At 37.3% G+C, this 22,318-nt stretch overlaps 1 protein-coding gene across 1 annotated transcript in view; it reads right to left on the bottom strand.

Moving 5' to 3' along the window:
• The window catches only part of LOC140142761 (dolichyl-diphosphooligosaccharide--protein glycosyltransferase subunit STT3B-like), a 170,409-nt gene extending 150,193 nt beyond the window's left edge, over positions 1-20,216 (bottom strand). The window contains 3 exon segments of the mRNA XM_072164750.1: positions 7,241-7,350; positions 7,693-7,801; positions 19,877-20,216. Coding sequence (XP_072020851.1) covers positions 7,241-7,350; positions 7,693-7,801; positions 19,877-20,184 — 527 coding nt within the window. The 5' untranslated portion in view covers positions 20,185-20,216.
• Positions 20,217-22,318: the final 2,102 nt, after the last annotated feature.

Below are 22,318 nucleotides of genomic sequence, written 5' to 3' on the forward strand. Positions count from 1 at the left end.
GTAAAAGTATGTGGTATGTGCATTGCAGTTTCATCTGTCGCACTTCATGGAACAATTGGCCTTCATTGTCGGGTGATGCTGAGACTTTGACTGTTTGTGGTTAGTCTGTAGTAGTCTGTGCCTACAGCCCAAAGCGACTGTAACCCCAAGCATCTAACGTGATCAGATTGTGCAATCATCCAAGCAAACATACACACAGAAAGTCGAAAAATGCTGGCCAGGCATCGTAAAGACTCATAGTTTGCTATCTCCAGTCTTATGCGTTCTGCAACCGACACCTGGGTCCTTGGTTTAAACTAGACCGGAGAAAACAACTTTTCTCTTCATCTTCATCTTATTTCTTCCCCCATTCCCCTCCGCCAAAAAGCATGAGTTTGGATTAAGATGATATGATTTTTTCCTTCATTTGCACTGCATGATTCATATTTTGTTACAACTTTAAATAGCTGAAATTCAATGTTATATTGTCATCATCACCTGGTGTAACTTACACTGACACTACAATGTCTTTTTACAGGTTGTGGTATGTGTCAATCATTTTGAAACACCCTGTATTCAGCATCGAAGTGGTTACGTAATTCTCTTGGTTACGGGATCAAGCTATTTTAGTATGCCTTCGAGTGCCATATACTTTGTGTGGTTATTATTTCGATTGTGGTTCATTACTCAAGCGTGTTATCCCATTGACATAGTTAAATTACGTATCTTTGCTGGCGAATACAGGCTGTATATAATGGAACTTCTAACTGAACAAATTTGATTCCAATTAATGGTGCAGAAATATGCTATTTATCAGTGATATCTCAAGGCATTGGTATGCAAATAGCCAGGTTCTCTTCTATATCCAACAGCGCCTCTCATACAATGTAGGTAAACATACATAGTCATAAGCTTTCATCAGGGAATCATCATGCATGGTACATGTTGGTGATGTTCACCTCTCCCTATCATGTCTTGGTAAAGGAGACAAGTGTGTTGTTCTGAAGGAGACTCGAGAAGGGGCAACCAAAATATACACAGCAACTGTCTTATAAATACCCAAGATTCAAGGAATTACCCAGTAACAAAACATATGTTAACATATAATACAATTAACAATCAATAAAGAGGCAGAGAGACTTTTTTCATTCATACATTGTGCATCATTTCTACCTTACTTGATCGATCTTGAACGATCTTACCAACATGTGGAATTTGAAACTGATTATTGTTTTATTTGAGATAATTTAAGGACATATTATTCAGTGTGGAAAGTTCAATGTTTAGCATTTTCAGCCACATTTAACACAAAACAGAATTTGCTTGTGTCACATTATAATGCAGCAGGGACTAAAAACAAACAAACAAACAAAAAAGAGAAAAAAAAGAAGTTTGTAAAGGCAATAAACTATACACACTGTCACCTTAAGGTTATACTAAACTTTGTAATGATCGATCCAGAATGAGACTGCATGTAGCCCCCTTTAAAATTATCTATTTCTGGAAATAAATATCGAGAGAGAAAACGCAAACTACGCCTAAAAGCTGAAAGTGTAAGGGTTATTATTATGCTTGAATTTTCCACTTGGCTCAAAAAGAAATGTACTTTTCAAACATTTCAATTTTTTTTCAATATTCGTAGGCATAAAGATTTTGTGGGAACAAGGCCATAATTTCTCAGTGGAAGTGGCGATTTTGTTGGGAACTACGACTCACATTACAAACAAGTCAATAAAAGAATGTGCATATTCATTCTTGATATTGCTTGTCTCGATTTGTTTTAGTAAGCTTACATGTTGGCCGAATTTGAAGTAAAATGGCCTCCCCTTGTATGTCGTTTTGCAACCAGCAATAATAATTCCGTCCACGATTTCATAGACAAAATTCTGACCTACATTATTTCTATAAACCCTCTTCTATATGCAGGTGCTATTTAGATTTTTATTTCGATAGCAGAAAATTGAGATATTTGCTATTTTTCCGACTCGCTGCTGTCAAATTGTCTAGTTTCGCGATAAAAAGATACAGCGAAATCAATATTTTTTAGAACCATTTCACCTCGTTTCGCTTGTGCTTTGAAGTACAAACTTCAAAATTGATATAGTGATTCTATATTTCAAGCTGCGCCATACTGTGTTTTTCTTACCTCTGATTGTCGCTGCTCAAGGCCAAATTCGAAATTTTTTGGACAAAAGTGGCACTCTCATTTTTTTTTACACACGCTGTTTACTTACGACATGTACGACGGGCTCTATTTGTGGTGTTGCCGCCGGTGTTGCCGAGTTTGGATTTTAAAATATTTAGGTATTTTCTAGCTTAAAATCTAGCGCCAATGAACCTGGTGCATGGGAGGGGAAAATGTGGGGGGGGGGGTAGTTAGGGCGCGAAAAAAATGTGCACATTTTCATGCTTGCTGCGCTTGCAACAGGTAGATATTTAGAAATCCATTTAAGGTATGGGTATGGAAATTGGGGATCCCAAAAATTGGCATATAGGCCTAGGCATATGCAAAGGGGTGGGGGCATTTTGGCAGGCCAAGGGGAGGGGCCACAAAATTTGGCAGTCCAGGGGTGCGGACAAGCGATTTTTGGCTGGCCGAGACGGGAGGCAAGCGATTTTTAGCGAGTCGCTTGGAAATTTTGGCTTATAATAGGCCTAATTAGTAGGCTAATACCGGTACTGATTGCACAGCCTTTCGAGAAAGCAATTTTTGGCAAGCCGGGGCGGGGAGGAATAAATTTTGGCAAGTCGAAAGGGAGGAAGAATGACTTTACCTAGCACACATTAAAGGGGCATTTCGTGATCCACAGCCTCATACAACCCCATAGGCCTCGTCCTTTCTCACAAGTTAAGATTTTTATACCACTCATCCCGCTCTGGCCACATGTTTAGGCATTTTCACGCAGATCAATTCATTAAGCAATGGAAAATATTGCCAAATTTGAATTTCGCTTTTAAAAGCCTACTCCCCATTAAAAAAAAAAAACACTAATTTTGGGGATTAAAAAAAGTTCTGTAAAATGAAACAAAAGGCTGCCTCAATCCTAATTATTCATTTAATAGGCCAGGCCTGCATTTCTGAAAATAGCGGGAGCTCAGTTAGTCACTCTCCTATGTGTACTGAGGAGCTTGACAAGGAGCTCAATTGTATAATATCAATATTAAACCATATAATTTTCAAGAAGTGAGCAGCTCAATAAATGCCAGTGGTAAAATTATTAGGCCTCACGATATTTTATTTGACTGTGATCCGTTTTAATAGGCTATATACACTGTATATACCTTTAAAATTTCTAAAATTGGTGGAATTGAACAAGCTCTAAATTTCTCATACGTCCAGCATAACCAAGGGCAACTGGGGTGGGGTGGGAAAGCCCCTAGCTATGGCCATACCCGTGAGTGGCGGAACCAGAATTTTTTTCAAGGGGCATGGGGAAGTGAATTTGAGACGGGGGCAGGCTTGGAAATCATTGCACTAAATTGCCGCAAAAAGTGGAAAATTACATAATTGTGGGGATTTTGCCTAAAAACTGAGTGGGAAAGAAAAAATATTGGGGAAATACTGCCCCCTCTAGCGGGCGCCACTGCATATCCATCCATGATGCTAGAATGACGGAAGTTCTGGCGCTGAAATTCAATTTCAATATCACGAGTTTTTATCAGGGATTTTACCAAGGGAAGGCGATAGGTGTAGGATTTTGCTGATATATACCAGGCAACCCGAGAAAGGAACAGAGGTGTGGCTAAATAAGGGAGTGTTCATTATAAATATTTTCCATTTTCATACTTTCGACGCCGAGAGCATAATTATTTGAAGCGTAGGCCTACATCGTGTCAGTCACATGGTCACATATTTTCTGTTGAAAGAGAAACGCACATGTCTCTGATTAGCTCGGGATTAGCTACTGCAGCGCTGCATGTGCTGGCCTGTTGTTGTCGAGTGGAAATGGGAAATTTATGAATGAACTTCCGCAACTTTGCAACATCATCACGCAGCGGCGTAGCTGGGATTTTTTCCAGGAGGGCAAGACTGTAGGCTCTATGGGCGGGCCCAAATCCACCAAATTTTCCCACTGGGGCGGGGGCCCAAATAGACAATTTTGCCAGGCTTATTGATAAATAATATATGGTAGGCCTATTGAGCTGTATTGCATATCGCTTGGATTCCCCATCTCTGCCCCTCCTCTCACCCTCTCTTTTTTTTCCTCTTCCCCCCCCCCCTATTTCCCCCTTTTTTCCTTGCACTAGGGGCGGGGCCCAAATAGGCAATTTTGCAATTGCCCCCCGGCAGCTACGCTACTGTCATCACGGTAGACATACGCGGTAGCCTACAACTACAAGAAAGGTTTACAGACAAATATAGGCCTAGTAAGCCTATCAAAATGTTATATTTTTATATTTTCTGGTGGACTCATGGAGAATATCATGTCATGGAGGTCCCGGCGCTGGGTTGGGGGGGGTCTCAAGGCATTTTGGTATGCCTACCCATGCTTGATTCCGGGAGGTTTTTAGCAGGCCCGACCATTTTTTTATAAAAACACCTCGGCGGGTCTCTTCAAAACATTTGTACCATGGGATCAAAGTCACCCACATTTGGCCTAATTTGACGCTTTTTAAGGGCACTTTTGCCAAAATGCGCCCAAAAGTTGGTCTTCGCTGTAAACCCACCCATCATAGTCGTTGAAAAGGTAGGCCTACCCCAAAACTGTGGCACATCCACGAACCCGAGGGAGAGACCTCCAGCGGGTAAAAACACACCTCTAAGCGGGACCAGATTTATAATTTTAAATAGGCCTACATTTTGGAAGCCAGTCATCACGACAAAAGCGGGCCATGGTAGTGTTAATGGTATTAACACTTTGATTTTAGGCTTACTAATGATGAGTGTAGGCCTATAAATTGCAAATTTGCACACACCCCGGGGGAACCTTCTCAAGTTGGGTAAGGATGCGATTTTAAACCAAATTTGAATAAAACAGACCCAAAATTGTATCAACTTTTGGACTGAAAAAAGTCGCAAATTTGTACTTTTTCGAGAAAATTATTGAAAAATACCCTTCTTAAACCTAATTTTCATGACACTGAGGGTCAATAAAATCATGGCTAAAAATACAACAGAGTCTAAACTAAATGGCTGAAAATGCACCCCAAATCTGTCGCACATCCCCACGACACATTTCACCTTATAGATTTTGAAAATTGTCGCAATAAAATAGGCCCGAACTTATCCCAAATTATCCGCCCCGAAAAAATATTTTTTGCAGGTGAGGTTGGAGTCTTATTATTTTTATTCTCAGAGAGGATAGGGGTTGATATTTTTAGCAGGGTACAGTTTGTCTTGTTTTTGTTTTGTTTTTTGACGTTGAAGTTCCAGATTCTTTTTTTCATTATTCATTTATTATTTATACCCTGTACGTGGGGAAAAAAGACACACGACAGCTACAGAGAAGCCACGAAAAAACTCCTGTGAAGTGCATGAAAATGCCCGAAAATGTGCCAACCAAACACCTTAACAGGAAGATAAAATAAAAAACAAAACCAAAAACCCAGGACATTTCCGAAATAAGTTCCAAATTCTTTGTCCCCACTAAAATATATTATGAACACTCCCTTATGAAGTCTGCCCTCTTCCGGCTATTCTGGTAGTAGGCGTTGACAATTACCTATATTTTTGAAGCATGTTTGAACCCGGTGGAGAACCCGATTTGTTCTCTATTCACATTTTTAACGTTGCAAGTAACATTTCAAGACCTCTATTTGTGACAGGTATTTAATTATCTTGCTAGAGATGTGCCTAAAGTTGAAATTCAATATTTCGGATCGCAAAGATCGAGAGATATAAAGTTGCTGAATATCAGTTTAACACCATGGATCATATGGGCGTCTTATATGAACGATTATGATAGCTAAGCAAAATGGCTGGGATACAGGTTGTATAAATACTACATGAATATTCATGAACTATACAGATTCCATTCTTCTCTAATAATAAAGATGTCAATCACTCTACTAGACGACAGTTGCTTGGCGCTTGTAAACAAATCGAATAATAGTGCTTGACAAGAGCTAAAAAATAGGCTAAAACACATTTTCACACATTTTTTCCGGATTTTTTATTTCACATGATAAGTAGACATATTTTCTTACGTATAAGGTAATAATATATTTTTTCTGGAGGTAAAGCCCTTCAACACTTTGTTTAACCTTAAAACAAGCCAGTAGCAGGATTTGATTGGGGGAATGAAAATAAACACTAGTGACATTCTTCTCCCTACAATTACCGATCTACAAACATTGAGTTATTATTGAAAATTTCAAAACCAGGTAGAGTATTCTAGAGGTACATGTCTGCACCCTCCTAAGGCACTGCATGTAGCTAGTTGCAATCAATGTTTTCTAGTCAATTATATTTACAATTATGGATTTAAACAAACATCAGTAGTAAAGAAATATTTAAGCAAGCAAGAGTGTATCAGACTGCCTTTTCAACTACATGTGCGACTTGTGAACAATTTTGCCAAGCATTGTACATGTACCTGTTGGAATGTATTTTTAAATGAAAAAGACTTCATTATAATACAAAAGATGATTATAATTTATATTTAAGGCTGAACCGATAATCCGATATCGGATTGGCCCGATATGCATCATCGGTACATTACATATCAGCTCATATTTTTTGAATTTTTTTATTACCGGTATTTGTATTTTTTTTTTTTTTGAGAGTCCCTGGACTTGCTAGGATCATTCGTAGTTGATTTAAAAAAATTGAAAAAATTACCAACAAATTCAAAGATTAATCGAAATCAGATATCAGCCGATATTAACAAATCGATATCAAATTGGTGGACAAAAAACATTTTGGTTCAGCTCTTAAAAGGGCATTTCGTGATCCACAGCAGCATCCCCCACTTTTCTCAAAAAAAGTTGAGATTTTTATATCACTGGAAACCTCTGGAGCCAGAAACCTCTGTAGCCCTACATAATGTTTATGCACAAAAAATTTCTTGCAGATTAATTCATTTAGCAAAGATAACGTGAAATTTGAATTTCGTTCTGGTATACCAGAACGAAATTACAACACATTGTCCATGGAGCAGTGTAATACATACACATAATCATGCATAACTCTCTTACGCAAAATCGGAATCAACTGAAATTTTGGGAGTAAGCTTTTTTTGTGGATCTCTACTGAAAAATGTCATAAAAAGAGGATGCTAGGATAACAAAATACTCCTTTAATTACATTTTCATAACATACCTGAAAAGTGGTGCCAGAAACACACAAATATCTCTGATATGAACTTCTAGATTGACTGACTTGAGGATAAAATGTATTGCTCCTGATGTCACCATTAACCCAGGGTAAACCTGTAACAACAACAAAAACAAACATATCAATGAATCAATCAAATCAATCAATCAATCAATCAATCAATCAATCAATCAATCAACCAACCAACCAACCAACCAACCAATCAATCAATCAGAATGTTAAAAATAGGCAAGTCATTCAGTTGAATTTAATTTAACAAGTTTTTGTGACCTGGAAATCTGAAAGTTCCAAAATCTGCTAAATTTCCTGAAAATTGTCCACATTTTCATTGTTGTCATCAGTGTTTACTCTCTCTGGAAATTGGGTGCGCCAAATGAAACAGATGTCCAGATTTTTTAAAGGCCTAATTATTCAACACTAAATTAAGTAACACTTACGGTTCCACCAACAATTCTTCCTAGTGGGTACCATGCTCTCTCATCAAACCAATTGAGAAAGTTGTAGAATCCATTGCTAACTAGATGATGTGTGGCACGGTAGTTGAACCTAGAGTGAGAAAATCAACAAAATATTAATTAGATGTACAACTTGTGTTTATAGAACAGAGGCGGCACCAGGGTATTTTGATAGGAGGGGGCGATGCATTTCAAAATTTTGAAAGATTGTTATGCAGTGCAAAGGTATAGGGGAGCTTTTCCTTTCCTCTAATGGCCAGGGTGGGAGGGAAATGGTTCCTTTTCTTCTTCTTCCCCCTTTTCTCTGTCTCTCCTCCCTCTCTCATCCCTCTTCTCTTTCTCTTCCTTTTACCTCTTTTTTGCAAATCATAGGGAGGGGGCCGGGGGAAGCCACCCCATTCCCCCCTTTGGCGCTGCCCCTATTTGTAATTATCCCCATCTGGTTCCTTTGAAATGTTCAAGGCTTTTGACAGCCACAGCAAGGGTGAAAACAAGTGGGAGATGGGAGCCATTTGGCCCCCAGAAACTCAGAAATGCCCCCTTGTTCCATCTCAATTTAGTTGACCAGGGGACACTGACCGCACTACTAGTATTCCCACAAAACTGGCCCCCTAGATAGTGAAACAAATATATCAAATTCAAACCAACTATTGCTTATTTTAACTCATGCGACACATCTTATTTTTATTGGCCCCTTACCTCGAATGAAGATTAAAAATCGTTTTTTCCTAATGTGTACGCAATTTTCTTCCTTCGACGAAGATTAAAATTGCTTCGTTCAACGAAGCTACAAAGGTTGTTTCGATGAAGGAATACTTCGTTCGACGAAGCTAATTTTGTAATGTGTACGCTCGCTTCGTTCGACGAAGGAAATTGATCATGTGACAAGTGACCTTCGCCGGCTTTAATAATAGACGGGCGTTAATAGCTTCAATCGAGCTTCATTAATTTTCATGAAATGTGTACAGTGCAATGTCTTCGTTCGGTCTTCGTTCAGCGTATTTGTACGCATGCTTAATTAGTTAATCAAGATTAACTTATCTTCGTCGAATGAAGAAATTTGCTAATGTGAACAGGATCCTAGTCAGGGTTGTAGCGGTGGTGGGCGGCAGAGCCTGCCACTCACCTGCCATTTTAGCACTGGAGCCCACTACTCGGAGGCCAAAATTGCACCAAGAATTTGGACCATTTTGGCAAAAAATTGCCAAATATGCAAAATTTTTATCAATTGACACCCATCACTAAAAATATCCTAGCTACAACCCTGTTCCTAGTTAAATTGTTGAACCAGGTGCCCATTTTTTTTTTAAATTTAAAAGTAGTCCCTGGTCCATCACTCCTTATTTTCACCCCTGAGCCACAGTACTGTAAAATAACCTGTTATACACTCAGACACAGTAGCCTGGTATTGGCATTTGAAGACATTCTTTTGAAAGTCGCAGTACACCTTGACGGTAAAAGAAAAGAAATAATTTTCCAACAGACAGCCTCAAGTAGAAAGCAAGGAATAAATTAAATGATTATTGTATAAAGAACCATATATATATTTTTTTTTAAAGCACAAACATTTTTCAAAAGCATCTGGTCCAAATCAGCCATTTTTTTTTTTTTTTTTGGGTCATTATGTTATTTGTTAATTTATGCAACATGTTTTGCTATTTTAATTATAGCAACATACAATGTATTTTGCTGTTTTAATGATGCCTACATTTGCATTTTTAAGTCATCATCATGTACCATGTGTACAATATATTATATAATTATTAAAATTTCACATTACAATTTCTGCTCCCTACAATGGTCTAAAAAAGAGGTTAAAATTCTATCCAATTCTAAAGTGATAAGGCCAAAAAAAAAAGGTTTGTCTCAAAGCTCACAAGAAATTTAAAAACAAATGCGAAATGCGATTTTTTTCCCCCAACTTTTTCATGGTATTTTGAGAAAAAGTCTGATTTTCGCCAATTTTTTCTGGAAAAACTATTTGTTTTTTAAAAAAAAAATTCTGCATTTCTTTTTTGTCAAATCGTGCGATTTTACAAACACGCGCGCAAGCTTTGAGACAAACCTTTTTTTTTGGCCTAATCGCAAGGGTTTTATTTTCATGAATTTTACGCTAAAAATCACAGCAAATTTGTTTCTGAAAACCAAAATGCGAAATATGATTGATTTAGTTTTGATTTTTTAGAGCCAGGATATTATGATACCATGTGATCAAGCACAATCAGTCAGAAGTCGGAAATATTGATTTTAAGATATAGTCAAACAAAGGAAATAATTTCTTCTTTCTCCTATTGTTTTGGAAACCCTCTAACTGTGCATATCTTTGGAACAAATTGTCCAATTTCAATGGGGTTTTCTGCAAAATGTAACTTAATTTGCTTGAAGTTGATCACACTCCAAATTTGATATAAATCAGAAAATTGTTTTATAAAATTAAAAAAGGAAAATTTTAGGTTTGTTTTCATATGATTTATTGATTTTACATTGCTTACAAATATTTTGAAAAATGAAAAAAAATTCTGTACGGCATGTGAAAAAAAAACCCACTAAATACACTAATCAACAATTGAGGAGAACCACCATGATATCTCCTCCTCCAAACATGACAGGAATATTTTTATTCTTTTTTAAAGTGCTGTTTTCTTTAAAATAATGGCGCTTTCCAGTGTTTAATTTCAATTTTTTCCACTTCATTACCATAGTTATTGGTATATTCCACAAGCTACCAGCAGCATACTCACACATGCACTGGTAGCGCAAACAATTTACATTTCCTAGTGTGTGGTGCTAATACACACAGTTCCACAAGCTATAGATGATGGTCAAAATTACAGTTGCCATGGAAACCAATGGGTGGATGGGTTTTTAATAGAATTGATAAGATTTCACTCGGCTATATCATTACACACTGTACCTTCCGATTCACAAATTATTTGTTTTGCACCTTTTTTGTTGTTGTTGTTAACTCCCTTCAATATGGTTTTCAATTCATAACCCAGAAGACGAGAGTGAGACTCTTCGTTTGTCTGGCATAAAATCGGCTTCCATTTTGAATTAATTTTGCAGGTTTTTTGTGGGTTTTTTTTTACAGAAAAACGCTCTCTTAGTCTTAAGTTTATAACTTGCTTATTTATGTTTTGTTCTTTGTTTTACTATTATTTATATTATTACATTTTCTTATTTTATTTTATTTGGATTTTTCATAATTGTTTTTTACTTGGTTTTTGATATTATCTAATTCATTGAAACGTATAAATTATTTGTTTTATTCTTTGTTTTACTCTTATTTAGTAATTTTGCATTTTCTTATCTTATTTTATTTGTAATTTCTTTTTTATTTAATTTTTGATTTGATCTATTTCATTAAAATTTATTTGCTTAATATTTTTGTTTTATGGTACGGTACTCTTATTGATATTTTTGCCTTTTCTTTTATTTATTAATTATTAGGTTTTTATTTGCATTATTTATTTACTAGTATTCAGTGCTCCTAATAGAATTATGAATATTCATTAGCTGTGAGCACAATGAACCAATCACTGCCTGTTATTGAGCAATGTGAGCATACGGCATACAGGCTTGATATAGCACAGTCCGACAATTTTTTCCTTTTTTAGCAACCCATTTTGCTCAGATTTTGCTGTTTGGGGCAACAAAACAGTCTTATGTCAAATATACTCTATCCTATGCTCTTATGAAACATGAAAAAGGTTTCTTTGTTAAAGTTATGAAAATTGATCAATTCCCGGTCCCGGTGACCATTATTTTTGCTTTTTTGTGAAGATCGGGAACATTATCACTTTCCGGTGACAATTTTGCTTTCGTCCTCGTAAATTGCTATGTAATTTCCATCAATTTACTTGCGAAACTTGGTGATCTTCGCAAATTCAGCCATAAAGTCATAATTGTTGATTCTTAATCTACTGTAAAATCAAGTGCGTTTGTCAGATCAATATTGATGAAAACCAAGCTAAGAATGATGATAGTTTTGACATTGTTTCATTGTTTACATGTTTTATTTGATGTAGTCGGTCCTTTGATGTAGTCGGTCACACTCGCACAGGTTTTACTTTAAAAACAAAGTTCAGTGCGTCAGAAGCTTCAGAAACGCGTCCATGACGCAATGACGCAAGTTCGCGCGACCCTTGCTAGCAGCCGGGTTTTTATGACATTTATCATGGAGATTTAATCCACTGACCCATGGATTTGGAGGGTTCCTTGAAGTCCCTTGACCTAGCGCCAAGTGTTGCAATCATTCATGGTTGATTTTTAAAAACTTTGAAAAAGAAAACCAAATTAAGGGAATTTACTAAACTGAACCACTAAATTGTACTATGAGAGCAACAACTGCTACTTTTAGAATTCAGGTCTAAAAAGTGCATGTCACATGTTGGCCTTCACATTTATGGAATCGGCCATTTCAATTTATTGTGTGCAAACTTCAAAGTTTGTACGTGACATTTAAGCATAGAGCCGAGCTCGGGTGGAATCTAGCCAAATCTTAGTGTCAAATTCTGAACTCTGAATGATAGAATTCTATTAATAAGAACATATTGAATTCTGTACAGCAAACCACGACTTATCAGCATTTAAAAGAGATGTTAATTCACAGTTAAAAGAGATGTTAATTTCATGACCAAGATAAAAAAATAATCGAGTATGACAATTAACTATGTAGGGCAAGGCTGCTAATACGCAATTTTGGAGGCCAGAAAACGCACCCGATTTCCCAAAAACAACCCGAAAAAATCTGTGATCCAGCATCCACTACGATAGACAAAGCGCACAATTGATTATGTTCAAGTAACAGCAGGGACAAAAATATTGTCACTCATCCAGGACGCGATATTCTATTGTTGGACGCACTGTCTCTGTTGAACAAGCTGCATCAATGCCCTGCGTCCGTGTGGACGCAAGTGAATTAAAAAAATAATCTTAAGCTAGTTTAAGCTTACTCAATATACTTCCCATGAAATAAAATTTCACATCCCTATCTTGTATGTATTAATATTAAATTAGCAACAGACCAATCAGTAAACAAGTTAGCATTATAGACCTTATTTTGTAGTCTCCTACGCAGCCAGTTTACAGTTTGGTGACGTTCCCTCCACATAAACATTTTGGGTACCAAACTGGTTGCTGTGGAGACTACTTATTTTGCAAACAACATCCAGGTCAAGTCTGTCAATGGAAATTCTTACGGTAGGGCGATGTGTGAATCACTTAATAAGCTTAGCTCAAAATACAATGAGCAAAATTACAAATTTCTTAATTATCGTACAGTGTCAGCAGGTATACATGTACATTCACATAATTTGTTATATAGAGAATAATTTACATAAATCTTTAAAATCTCATCAGAAAAATGGAAGGAAATATTTAGTCAAATATTTGCATCAAACTGAGATGCGATGCAATTTACCGGCAATCCGAAGCCTTGTAAAATTGTACTGCCTGTTGCCCAACACATCAACATACAACATCAACATACGTACGGACGCACAAAAATATTGTGGGATGCACATTTCCCATCCAGGTTTAACAGTTGTGCATCCGATCGGACACAGAGCTTTCGAAGACTAGCGAGAGCCTTGCTGACGATGCCCAAGCCTATTTGTTCTGGTTAACATACTTGGGATTCATAATTAGGGTCGCAGACACCAGCATCATACTCCAAGTGCAGCCTAATAATAAGCACAGTGGCAGCACCAAGAATTTTTTTCAGGGGGCATTGGGGGAAGGGGCCAAAACAAAAAATTTCGTCCCAAATTGCAACAAAAAAAGTGGAATTTTTCATAATTTTGGGTTTTTACTAGGGGCAACGGGGTGGGGGGGGGGTGGGGCAAGAGTTCTGACTGGGCATTTTCCCCATCCGTGGCGCCACCACTGAGCGAGCGCCAGTTAAGCAGTGTTCTTGATTGTTTTAGACTTGAGCACCCTAGCAGGTCTACTACGTATACATGTGCGTATGCAGGTTTAATTAACTTTCGGGTTCCGTTATGACTAAGTCGAGATGGCCGAGCGGTTACGACGTTGCGCTGCTGGGCGGTAGAATATGATCGGCGAGAATTCGAGCCTTGGGCTTGCCTTAGGTGAAAATTCTCTTCCCTCCCAAAAAGTTCCTATATCTGATCAGGAATCCTTCAATTAAGGGGGTACTACACCCCTGCCCAATTTTGTGCCTATTTTAGCATTTTTCTCAAAATAGCGCATTGGTAACAAATAAGATATTATAGGGGCAAGGACTACAACTACTGCACTGGAAATTTTATTTCAGCACAGACAACAGTTGTGAAGTTACAGTCAAAAATGAGGGAAACCAGCATTTGATCAATAATACATGTAGTTGCCTTGAGTTGCTGGATTTTCAGTGCAGTGGTTGTAGTCCTTGCCCCTATAATATATACATATATCTTACTTATATCAAATGCGCTATAATATTTTTAAAAAATGCAAAAATAGGCACCAAATTGGCCAGGGGTGTAGTACCCCCTTAAGTTTAGTTCCATCGCAGAATTGAATTTAATTGTAGAATTTCTTCTAAGCGCCCCCATACACTACTTAGCATGTGCAGATATAGGTAGTGTACCGTATGTGTAATGTCCGTGGTTCGGAAGTCACGTAAAGCCGTTGGTCCTGTGTTCAGGAGGATTCATCACTGTGCACGTTTAAAGTGTCAGAGTTATTCGAAAAGAGAAGGGGGACCATCCCCGGTTCTGATATATCTGCACCCAATCCTAGGTTCCAGGAAAAGTTGGTGAAGTACAGTATATGCCGACTCAACCCAGAACCAGATCCAGACTATTGTCCCAGGACCTGGAGGTGGACCTGGTTATTTTGCAGTAACCTTTGACGAGCACTGCGAGCGCGTACTACATGACTAGTACTGTGATGTTGCAAAGTCAGAGGCACTGACAGAGGCACAGAGCTAACAAACGCAACATGAACATGTACGGCGCAAAGTTCATTATAAATTTCCACTCCATGCACTCGGCAACAGCAGATCGCCTCAGCAGCCAATCAGAGACTGTGTTTCAACGCAGTCAATGTACACGACTATGTGTAGGGTGTCCACTGGGCTTTTGTCTAACACACGCGTCACGTCACGTCACGTCACGTCACGTCACGTCACGTCACGTCACGTCACGTCACGTCACGTTGAAATGTTATCAAAAGTTCATAATAAATTGAAATGTTATCAAAAGTTCATAATAAATTATTAACTCCACAATTACCCTTATCTCCCTACGTGATAAATAGTCCGTGAAATAGTCCATGGAATTCCAGCTTTTCATCAATGCCGCAAAGCACAGCAAAGCTTCACTGAATAAAATAATCGGGAAATGTTTCATGTATGGAAAGAGGAAAATGATTTTGAAACTAACAAATGTTTTGGTAAAAGTAACAGACATTTTGGAAGTTCACATTTACTTCGTTCTCCATGTTTTATGTGTAAACCGATTTTCATTGTGAAGATCGTCAGCGTGCCCCCTGCGCTGGCTGCCAAATTAAGAGTAAATCAGGATGTGGTTGTGATTGTGTTTCAAAGTTTTGATATATTTTTTTCCATTTCAAATTATGAGTACAAGATGCGATTTTGTGCTAAACTCTCGCAAAAAGTTCGGGTGTTTTCATGTCATAAATTTTGTACAAGTTTTCTTTTTAAAAATGCATTCAAAAATAGCTCCAGACATGTTGACTGCATGTACATGTTTGAACATGTTTGCTCAATGCTCACCCTCGGTACATGTACGCCTTTTTATCTTGTGCCGCTTCACGCAGTACCTGCGTGTCGTCGCGTTACACAAAGACTTTTGATACATGCATGTTTACAGTCAGCGCGTCTCAAGTATGGTACAGCCACCACTTCAGCGTACACATCAGCTTGTTTATAAATTTCTGATTGAATGAAACAAATCCCTCGTGTTGTCGTGGTAAAGTAATTGTTTTTATTATAGCGAACATTTGCAGTAAAGCTAGCTTTGAGATGGTGTATTTTATCATGATGGCCGATTTATTTAACCATGCGACACATGTGCATAATACAAGCGTGGCGCAAGCTAGTGTTTGTTTAGAAAGCAAAGTACATGTTGATTTTTGTGATGAATATTTTTTTGTGTATTTCAAAAATTTTCAAAGTTGACATTACATGCTTTAGAAAATGTTCCATTTCACAACTGGGTATCTTGCTTGCCTTCACTGGTTGACAAGAATCCCTTTTGCTCATTCATTGTTGCTAGTGTAGACTGTGTAGTAGATTTAATGACCTAAATTCAAAAATATTGTTTCCCTTTCAAAACCAAACCATTTTTGGGGTGGCGCATGCATGTTTAGGCATTCTTCTGGTAAATTTTTTTCCATGCATGGCTCTCATGTTTAAGCAGTATATGTTTGAGTACTTCATGTTTTCCTCGGACTGATCACCCAAGGAACACGTGTTCACCCTCTCAGGTTCCATGGACTATTTCACGGACTATTTATCACGTGGGAGATAAGGGTAATTGTGGAGTTAATAATTTATTATGAACTTTTGATAACATTTCAACGTGACGCGACGTGACGCGACGTGACGTGACGTGACGTGACGTGACGCGTGTGTTAGACAAAAGCCGTCCACTGTGCAGCGCACGGCGTACCGTTGTTTTCCATTCACACGGCTTGTTGAACGCAAAAAGCAAACGTTTTAGAATTGCTCTCATTTGTTTAATATTTAAGATAGAGCTATACAACTTCGTAATACAACTAAAAGGGATGAAATCAAATAGAAATCCAAAAATATTGAAATCCGATGAGTATTTTTGCATCTACGATTTTCCAAAGTTGAGGTTTTTCCGACTCCGAGCGCCATGTTGGTCGTTTTTTTTCTGATGGCTCCAATATTTTTTAAATCAAAATGGTGATTTATATCTCAGAATAGAAACTACACGCGGCCTATAAATGATTATTTTTATTAATTGTGTATTAAGTACAGACTTCAATGCCCTATATACTGAAATCCCTAGATTTTTGATAAAGGAAAGTATTTTAATATTTTTTTTTAAATGTATCACTTACGGAAATATGGTTCCCGTGGCCCAATATACTGGATTTGATATCAAAATAAAGCTTGTTCTGTCGGCTACAAGATCCATTTAAAAAAATCTCTGTAAATCGCCCACGTGTATTTTCTTTCCCATACATTGTCATACCATACCCGCCCGTTGGTTTCAATGAGAAACAAGGTGAAAATCAGCTGCCGTGTTGCCAGCTAGCTCACGCAATATCGTCACCGCTGTTAGTGCACATGACTAGCGTACGTGCAAAACCAAGGCATGTGCCTGTTCTGTATGACGGCGCGCTGTCGAGTCTGCATGTGTTGCCGTATTCAACTAACACGTGGTTCGCTTCGAAGCCGGTTGGGGCCGGTTCTGTGTTGGTGATTGTAATTTAAAAAAATGACTGTTCATCTTCTGGTACATTTTAGAGATGTTTTATCCCGAGTTTTATAAACAATAAAAACCAGGCAGTTATGTGGTACAGGTTTTTGTTTAAAAAGATCATAGGCTTGCAGATGGTGAATAGAATGTTATTTCTATTTCTAACGCAATGATTTGTTTTTAATGCAACCACGCAAAACCATTAATATGTTGTCCCTCATTAATTGTCTACTACGATTGCTGGTCAATATGGTATCACGCAGCAGGCCAAGTATGCACGATTGGAGTCGCGCACGAGGGGTAGCTGGGCTATTCCATTGTTTGGAATAGGGGTGATGTCTCAGGGTGATGTGTATGATATTGGAGGGGCACTTTTCAAAGTCCTAAATTTAGATTAGTTTTTCTTTTTTTTTTTAAATAATACTTATTTATTTAGTATGTTTATTTTATATACAACATTTTTGTTGTTTCTTTTTTAATTTAAGCCCGTTTTTTAAAAATATTTTAATTAAAAAAATACACACCAACATTGGGTGGTGAGAGGGGGGAGGGGGACCGGGAAAGAGGGATGGGAAGGGGTTTGGGGCATGAGATGTGAAAGGAAGACATGCAAATAAATCTCTTTAAAAAAGTTTAAGACTTGTTCACAAATGTGTTTTAAATGTTTTCAGTTATTTTAATATAACAGTTCTCAAGTTACTGGTAATTTCATGAAACAGGAGAGTTTAAGGGACTTTATCTTTGAGGTTTTTGTTTGTTTGTTTTGTTTTTGTTTTGAATATGCTCAATCAAGTCAATTAAAGAATTGTTTGTTGATGTTCTTTCATATTAATCTTAGCTCTAATTTTTGGTTCACATTTTGCAAGGGTTAAATTGCTCCTCGGTCTATACTTTGAAATACCCATAAACAAAATGGAATATTCCACTCAGTTTGCAATTGAATGAGACTTGTATTAAATGATTTTTATTTTATTTTTCAACCATCCTATTTTTACATCAAATAGGAAACAAATGTACATTACATATAATCAAAACAATTCATAAAGCCTACATTTAAATACATATGAACCTAAATTGAAGTTACAAAATCCTCAACATGGATTGATTCACTATACTTGTTCCATGAATTGAGCAGGCCTACTCTATTATCTTCAACAAAAATATTTATACATTATAAAAATGACACAGACTAGAATTGTGTTCTTTCAAGTACAGGTATATTTTATTAGCAACATTACAATAGAAAATGTGAGCATTCATGTATCATGTGTTCCCTCAAGAGACAAAGGGTCGAAATTGAAGAACAATTAAAATTACCCCTTTAATTAAATGGAACATCCCATTTTAAGTATGTTATTTTTATTTTAAAAAGTTCATTTGAACACTCATACTTAATTCACTTCTCAACAATATTATACAGTTGCTGTCAAGTGTAAACAGATCACATTGCAAACATTACCAAACAAATTTATTATAGCAAATCTTGAGCTTCATTTGTACCATCGCTGTAAGATATGCTAATTTATGCAAATTAAGCCTTAAAACTAACAAAACATCAAATTATTGAACATAAAACTTGATCCACATTATGTGTACTACCAACATGCCAAGTTACATAAGAATTGCATTTCAAATAACTTCACAACAGTACTTTAGAAAATGTATTTCAATGTAGCACAATTTTTGTTATTCCCCATAGAGATTGTACAGGCTTGATTCACAGGTGGAGCCATGAAAGCAATGCATTATGGGTAATATCAAATATGAGGCAAAACGATGTTTTTCAAAGTGCGATAACTCAAGAATGGCTATAGCTATTTGAATAAAACTTGGAATATAGTTAGACAAGGGATGAATACTTCCAATAACAAACATTGCAGTGTCAAAGAAACAGTAATTTTGTTTACATATTGTCTACAAAAGCGCCCTCTTTTGCACTTTTTACCAAAACGACGAAAATTGCGCTTTTTTGACGCCTTAAAACGGCTGTTTCTGGGGACCGGATGGTCCGATTTTGATAATTTTTTTTTTAATGAGTGTCTTTCAACATACTCTTTAGGATAAAATTTAAAAAAATACACAATTAACAATTTAAAATTTTGACCTGGACACCCTACTATGTGCACTTAAATTAAAAAAATGACTTTATGCTCTCTACTGCAATATAACACTGGCACTGCCTTACTCAAGAACTATAGCTTTGAATTTGCACACAATAATTACGCATTCGAGGCTAGCATGGCTAGAGTGCTTTTCTATCATTTTTCGGTCGGACAGCGGTAAACTGTAAACTTCCATTGTGTTACACGCACAGGCTGAAAAAATGTTTTTTTCCCTGCAAGCAATCCAGAATTTCCCTCCAGTTTTACCAAATTTCCCTCCAGTATGACATATTTCCCTTATAAATGTATTTCTTTATTTTTTTGGTCAAAAACCAAAAATTTCCCGGCAATGAGCTTCCCGTATTGCCCACTTTTTCCCGCTGTGGTTACACTTACACGGTATCATGGTTCAGCGAATTCGACTAGATTTTAAATGCAATAGTCTCTAGCCTAGAATGTGAAGCCAATCGGTGAGCAAATTCTTGGCTAGACTCACTGGACTTCTCGAGCAAGCACTGGCCACTGCCTCGACATTACAACAATTCATGAAAATTCAAGATGATGGATGCCATGTAAAAACTATATCACCATCATTCATGACCATGATCACAGACACATTTAGAATATTTAGTGCAAATATATACCTACCATGGGTCAAATTCGTGTATAATACTCTCAAAGCGTATAACAGCAAAAAGCCTTGAACTAAATCCAGCCAAACAAGCAAGGAAGAGGATGGCAAATGCCAACAACCCTTTCACAGCTCCTGAATTAGCGACAGCACCAGCCTTCTTCTGATCACCTTCATCCATCTCTGCGGTGATGTCCCTACCGTCCAAATTGTGTTCATGGTCTGAGTTATTGGTTTTTGATAATGGGGATAACTGTTGTAATTCTAACGAGGAATTGTTTGTGCTTGGCACATCGTACTGCAACTGGTCACTGTTGGCCGCCATGATGGATGGTGCATGCAAAACAGTCTCGTGGGTATGTTCAACATATGGTTGACATCCTGAATTAGAGTCGGCGATTGCCAGAGTGGATAATAATTGATGGCGCTAGCTCAATTTTTTTTCTGCCTCCGCCAGGAGGTAGTTTGATTTGAAATTGACACCTAAAATGCCGCACATTGCGCGGCATGTAGGCCGATTGTACAAATTTATATTCTGACAAGTACTCTAATTTCCGCCCAATATCGAGAGCCCAATATATATCCCCCACCTCTCTGCACCATACATAAATTCGCCTATCGCCATTTCCGAATGTTCAAAAAGGTAATCATGCTTCCTCGGCATGTGCAATAAATTAGCATTAAAATTAATCTTATTCTATAGGGATTCTAGAAACACCTAGCACGTGGCGCCAATGGTGCGGGTCTATCAAGTTCATGAATTATGCATTAGAATTTTTTTTTTTTTTTTTGTTGTATAATTGAAGACCGAATTAAAAAGACTAGCTTGCGTATACCGTCCCGTCAACCAGCAACCAATCACGGCGCGCCTTTGTCATGACGTCAGACGCAAACTAGTCTTTTTTTAATTCGGTCTTTAATTATAGGTTGTAGCCTCAGCGCTCATCAGCAGCTTTATCGTTGAAGTCAAGATGGAAAACAGTTATGCTGTGACAATGGGAATACACATCAAACAAGGTTTAATTGCATGATTACATGAAATCTGATTATCAATGGAAAAACTTTGGCTGGAGAAGTTGAAGCAGACGTTCATGGCGACACTTTGGATGTGATAATTTGACATCATGGATTGTTTTGTGCAAAATTTGAGGTATTTTTGTGCCATTTAATACGCGGTGAGTCAGCAGGCCGACTGGCATGCATGCTAGGCTCGACTAGGCCGCAATCATCGTGCATGCGTGTCTACATCATAATAATAGGTTGAAATGATGGGATTGAAAAAACCGGCTAGCTATTTGATTTCTCTGCATACGAGATGTATGTGCTGTAGTGCCGTGTTCAACGTACACACGGCATGTCATGATCATGATGATGTTTGCAATGTATGGTATGATATGCCTAGCCGCGCCTATGGCCGGCTTCATTGCTGTACTAAAGTATTGCAATTTTATTGCGTTGATATAAATTATTCGGAATAATTCGTTTTAAAGTATTTGCTTCCCCAATTCCCATGAGTGGTTGGTCATGTTGGTGGTATGTAGGCCTATGTCAGTTTTTTACATTCTATTGAGTAGGCCTACTGTTGCAATATTTTTGCATGCATATACCCATGACCGTTTCAAGACTATGACTGAGAAATTTGCTTTTTGTTTATAAAATAAAATGCAAGAATCATCTTTCCCCACACAATACTTCTTACAAACAAGGTGTTGATATTGGCCCTTTCGATGCAAAACAAAGCACAAATGAAGGAAAGAAAACAAAACAATAATGTTTTTGATTTTTTATTCAATTACACATATACAAAAAAAGTAATGGCCTATGAAAAGACTCCCCCTAAATATAATAATATTAATATTATTTTAGTCCTGAATACAAAATATAATAAACAAGCATAAAAGAATCTGATACAAAAATGTGTTACTCTGAAACGTTACAATCGTAATTTTCAGTCAAAAAAATCCACAAGAAATGACTCTTGATACAACTTAGGCCTATATTTAAAAAACAGAAACGGCTGCCTGCATCTGGAACTCTTCATATCTGAAAGTTTGAAGGTCTTATTTCATACATCAGAATTATCTGCAAGATTGCAAGATGGCTTTAGGTGACCGTGGCCCTATTGGCTAATGCACAAATTTAGATTTTCTTTCTATTTAAATAATACTATAGTAGGCCTATGTTAAAACTTATGCCCTGTAGATTACATTCGGTTCTTGAGATATGGCCTGTCAAAATGGCGCGAAATCAGATAATCAGATACAATTAAAAGAGCTATGGTACTGAGGCATGGTACATGGGTAGAACACACACTATACTACAAAATTACGGTTGCGTTTTGGCAAATTTCAATTTGCATAATTAATTAGGGCCACTTATTAGAAAAGTTGATTAGGGCCCTAATTAATTATGCAAATGGAAATTTGCCAAAGGCATCCATTTTATTTTGTAGCCGATCT

This window comes from Amphiura filiformis, chromosome 20 (genome assembly GCF_039555335.1).
Source record: "Amphiura filiformis chromosome 20, Afil_fr2py, whole genome shotgun sequence".
NCBI lineage: Eukaryota > Metazoa > Echinodermata > Ophiuroidea > Amphilepidida > Amphiuridae > Amphiura > Amphiura filiformis.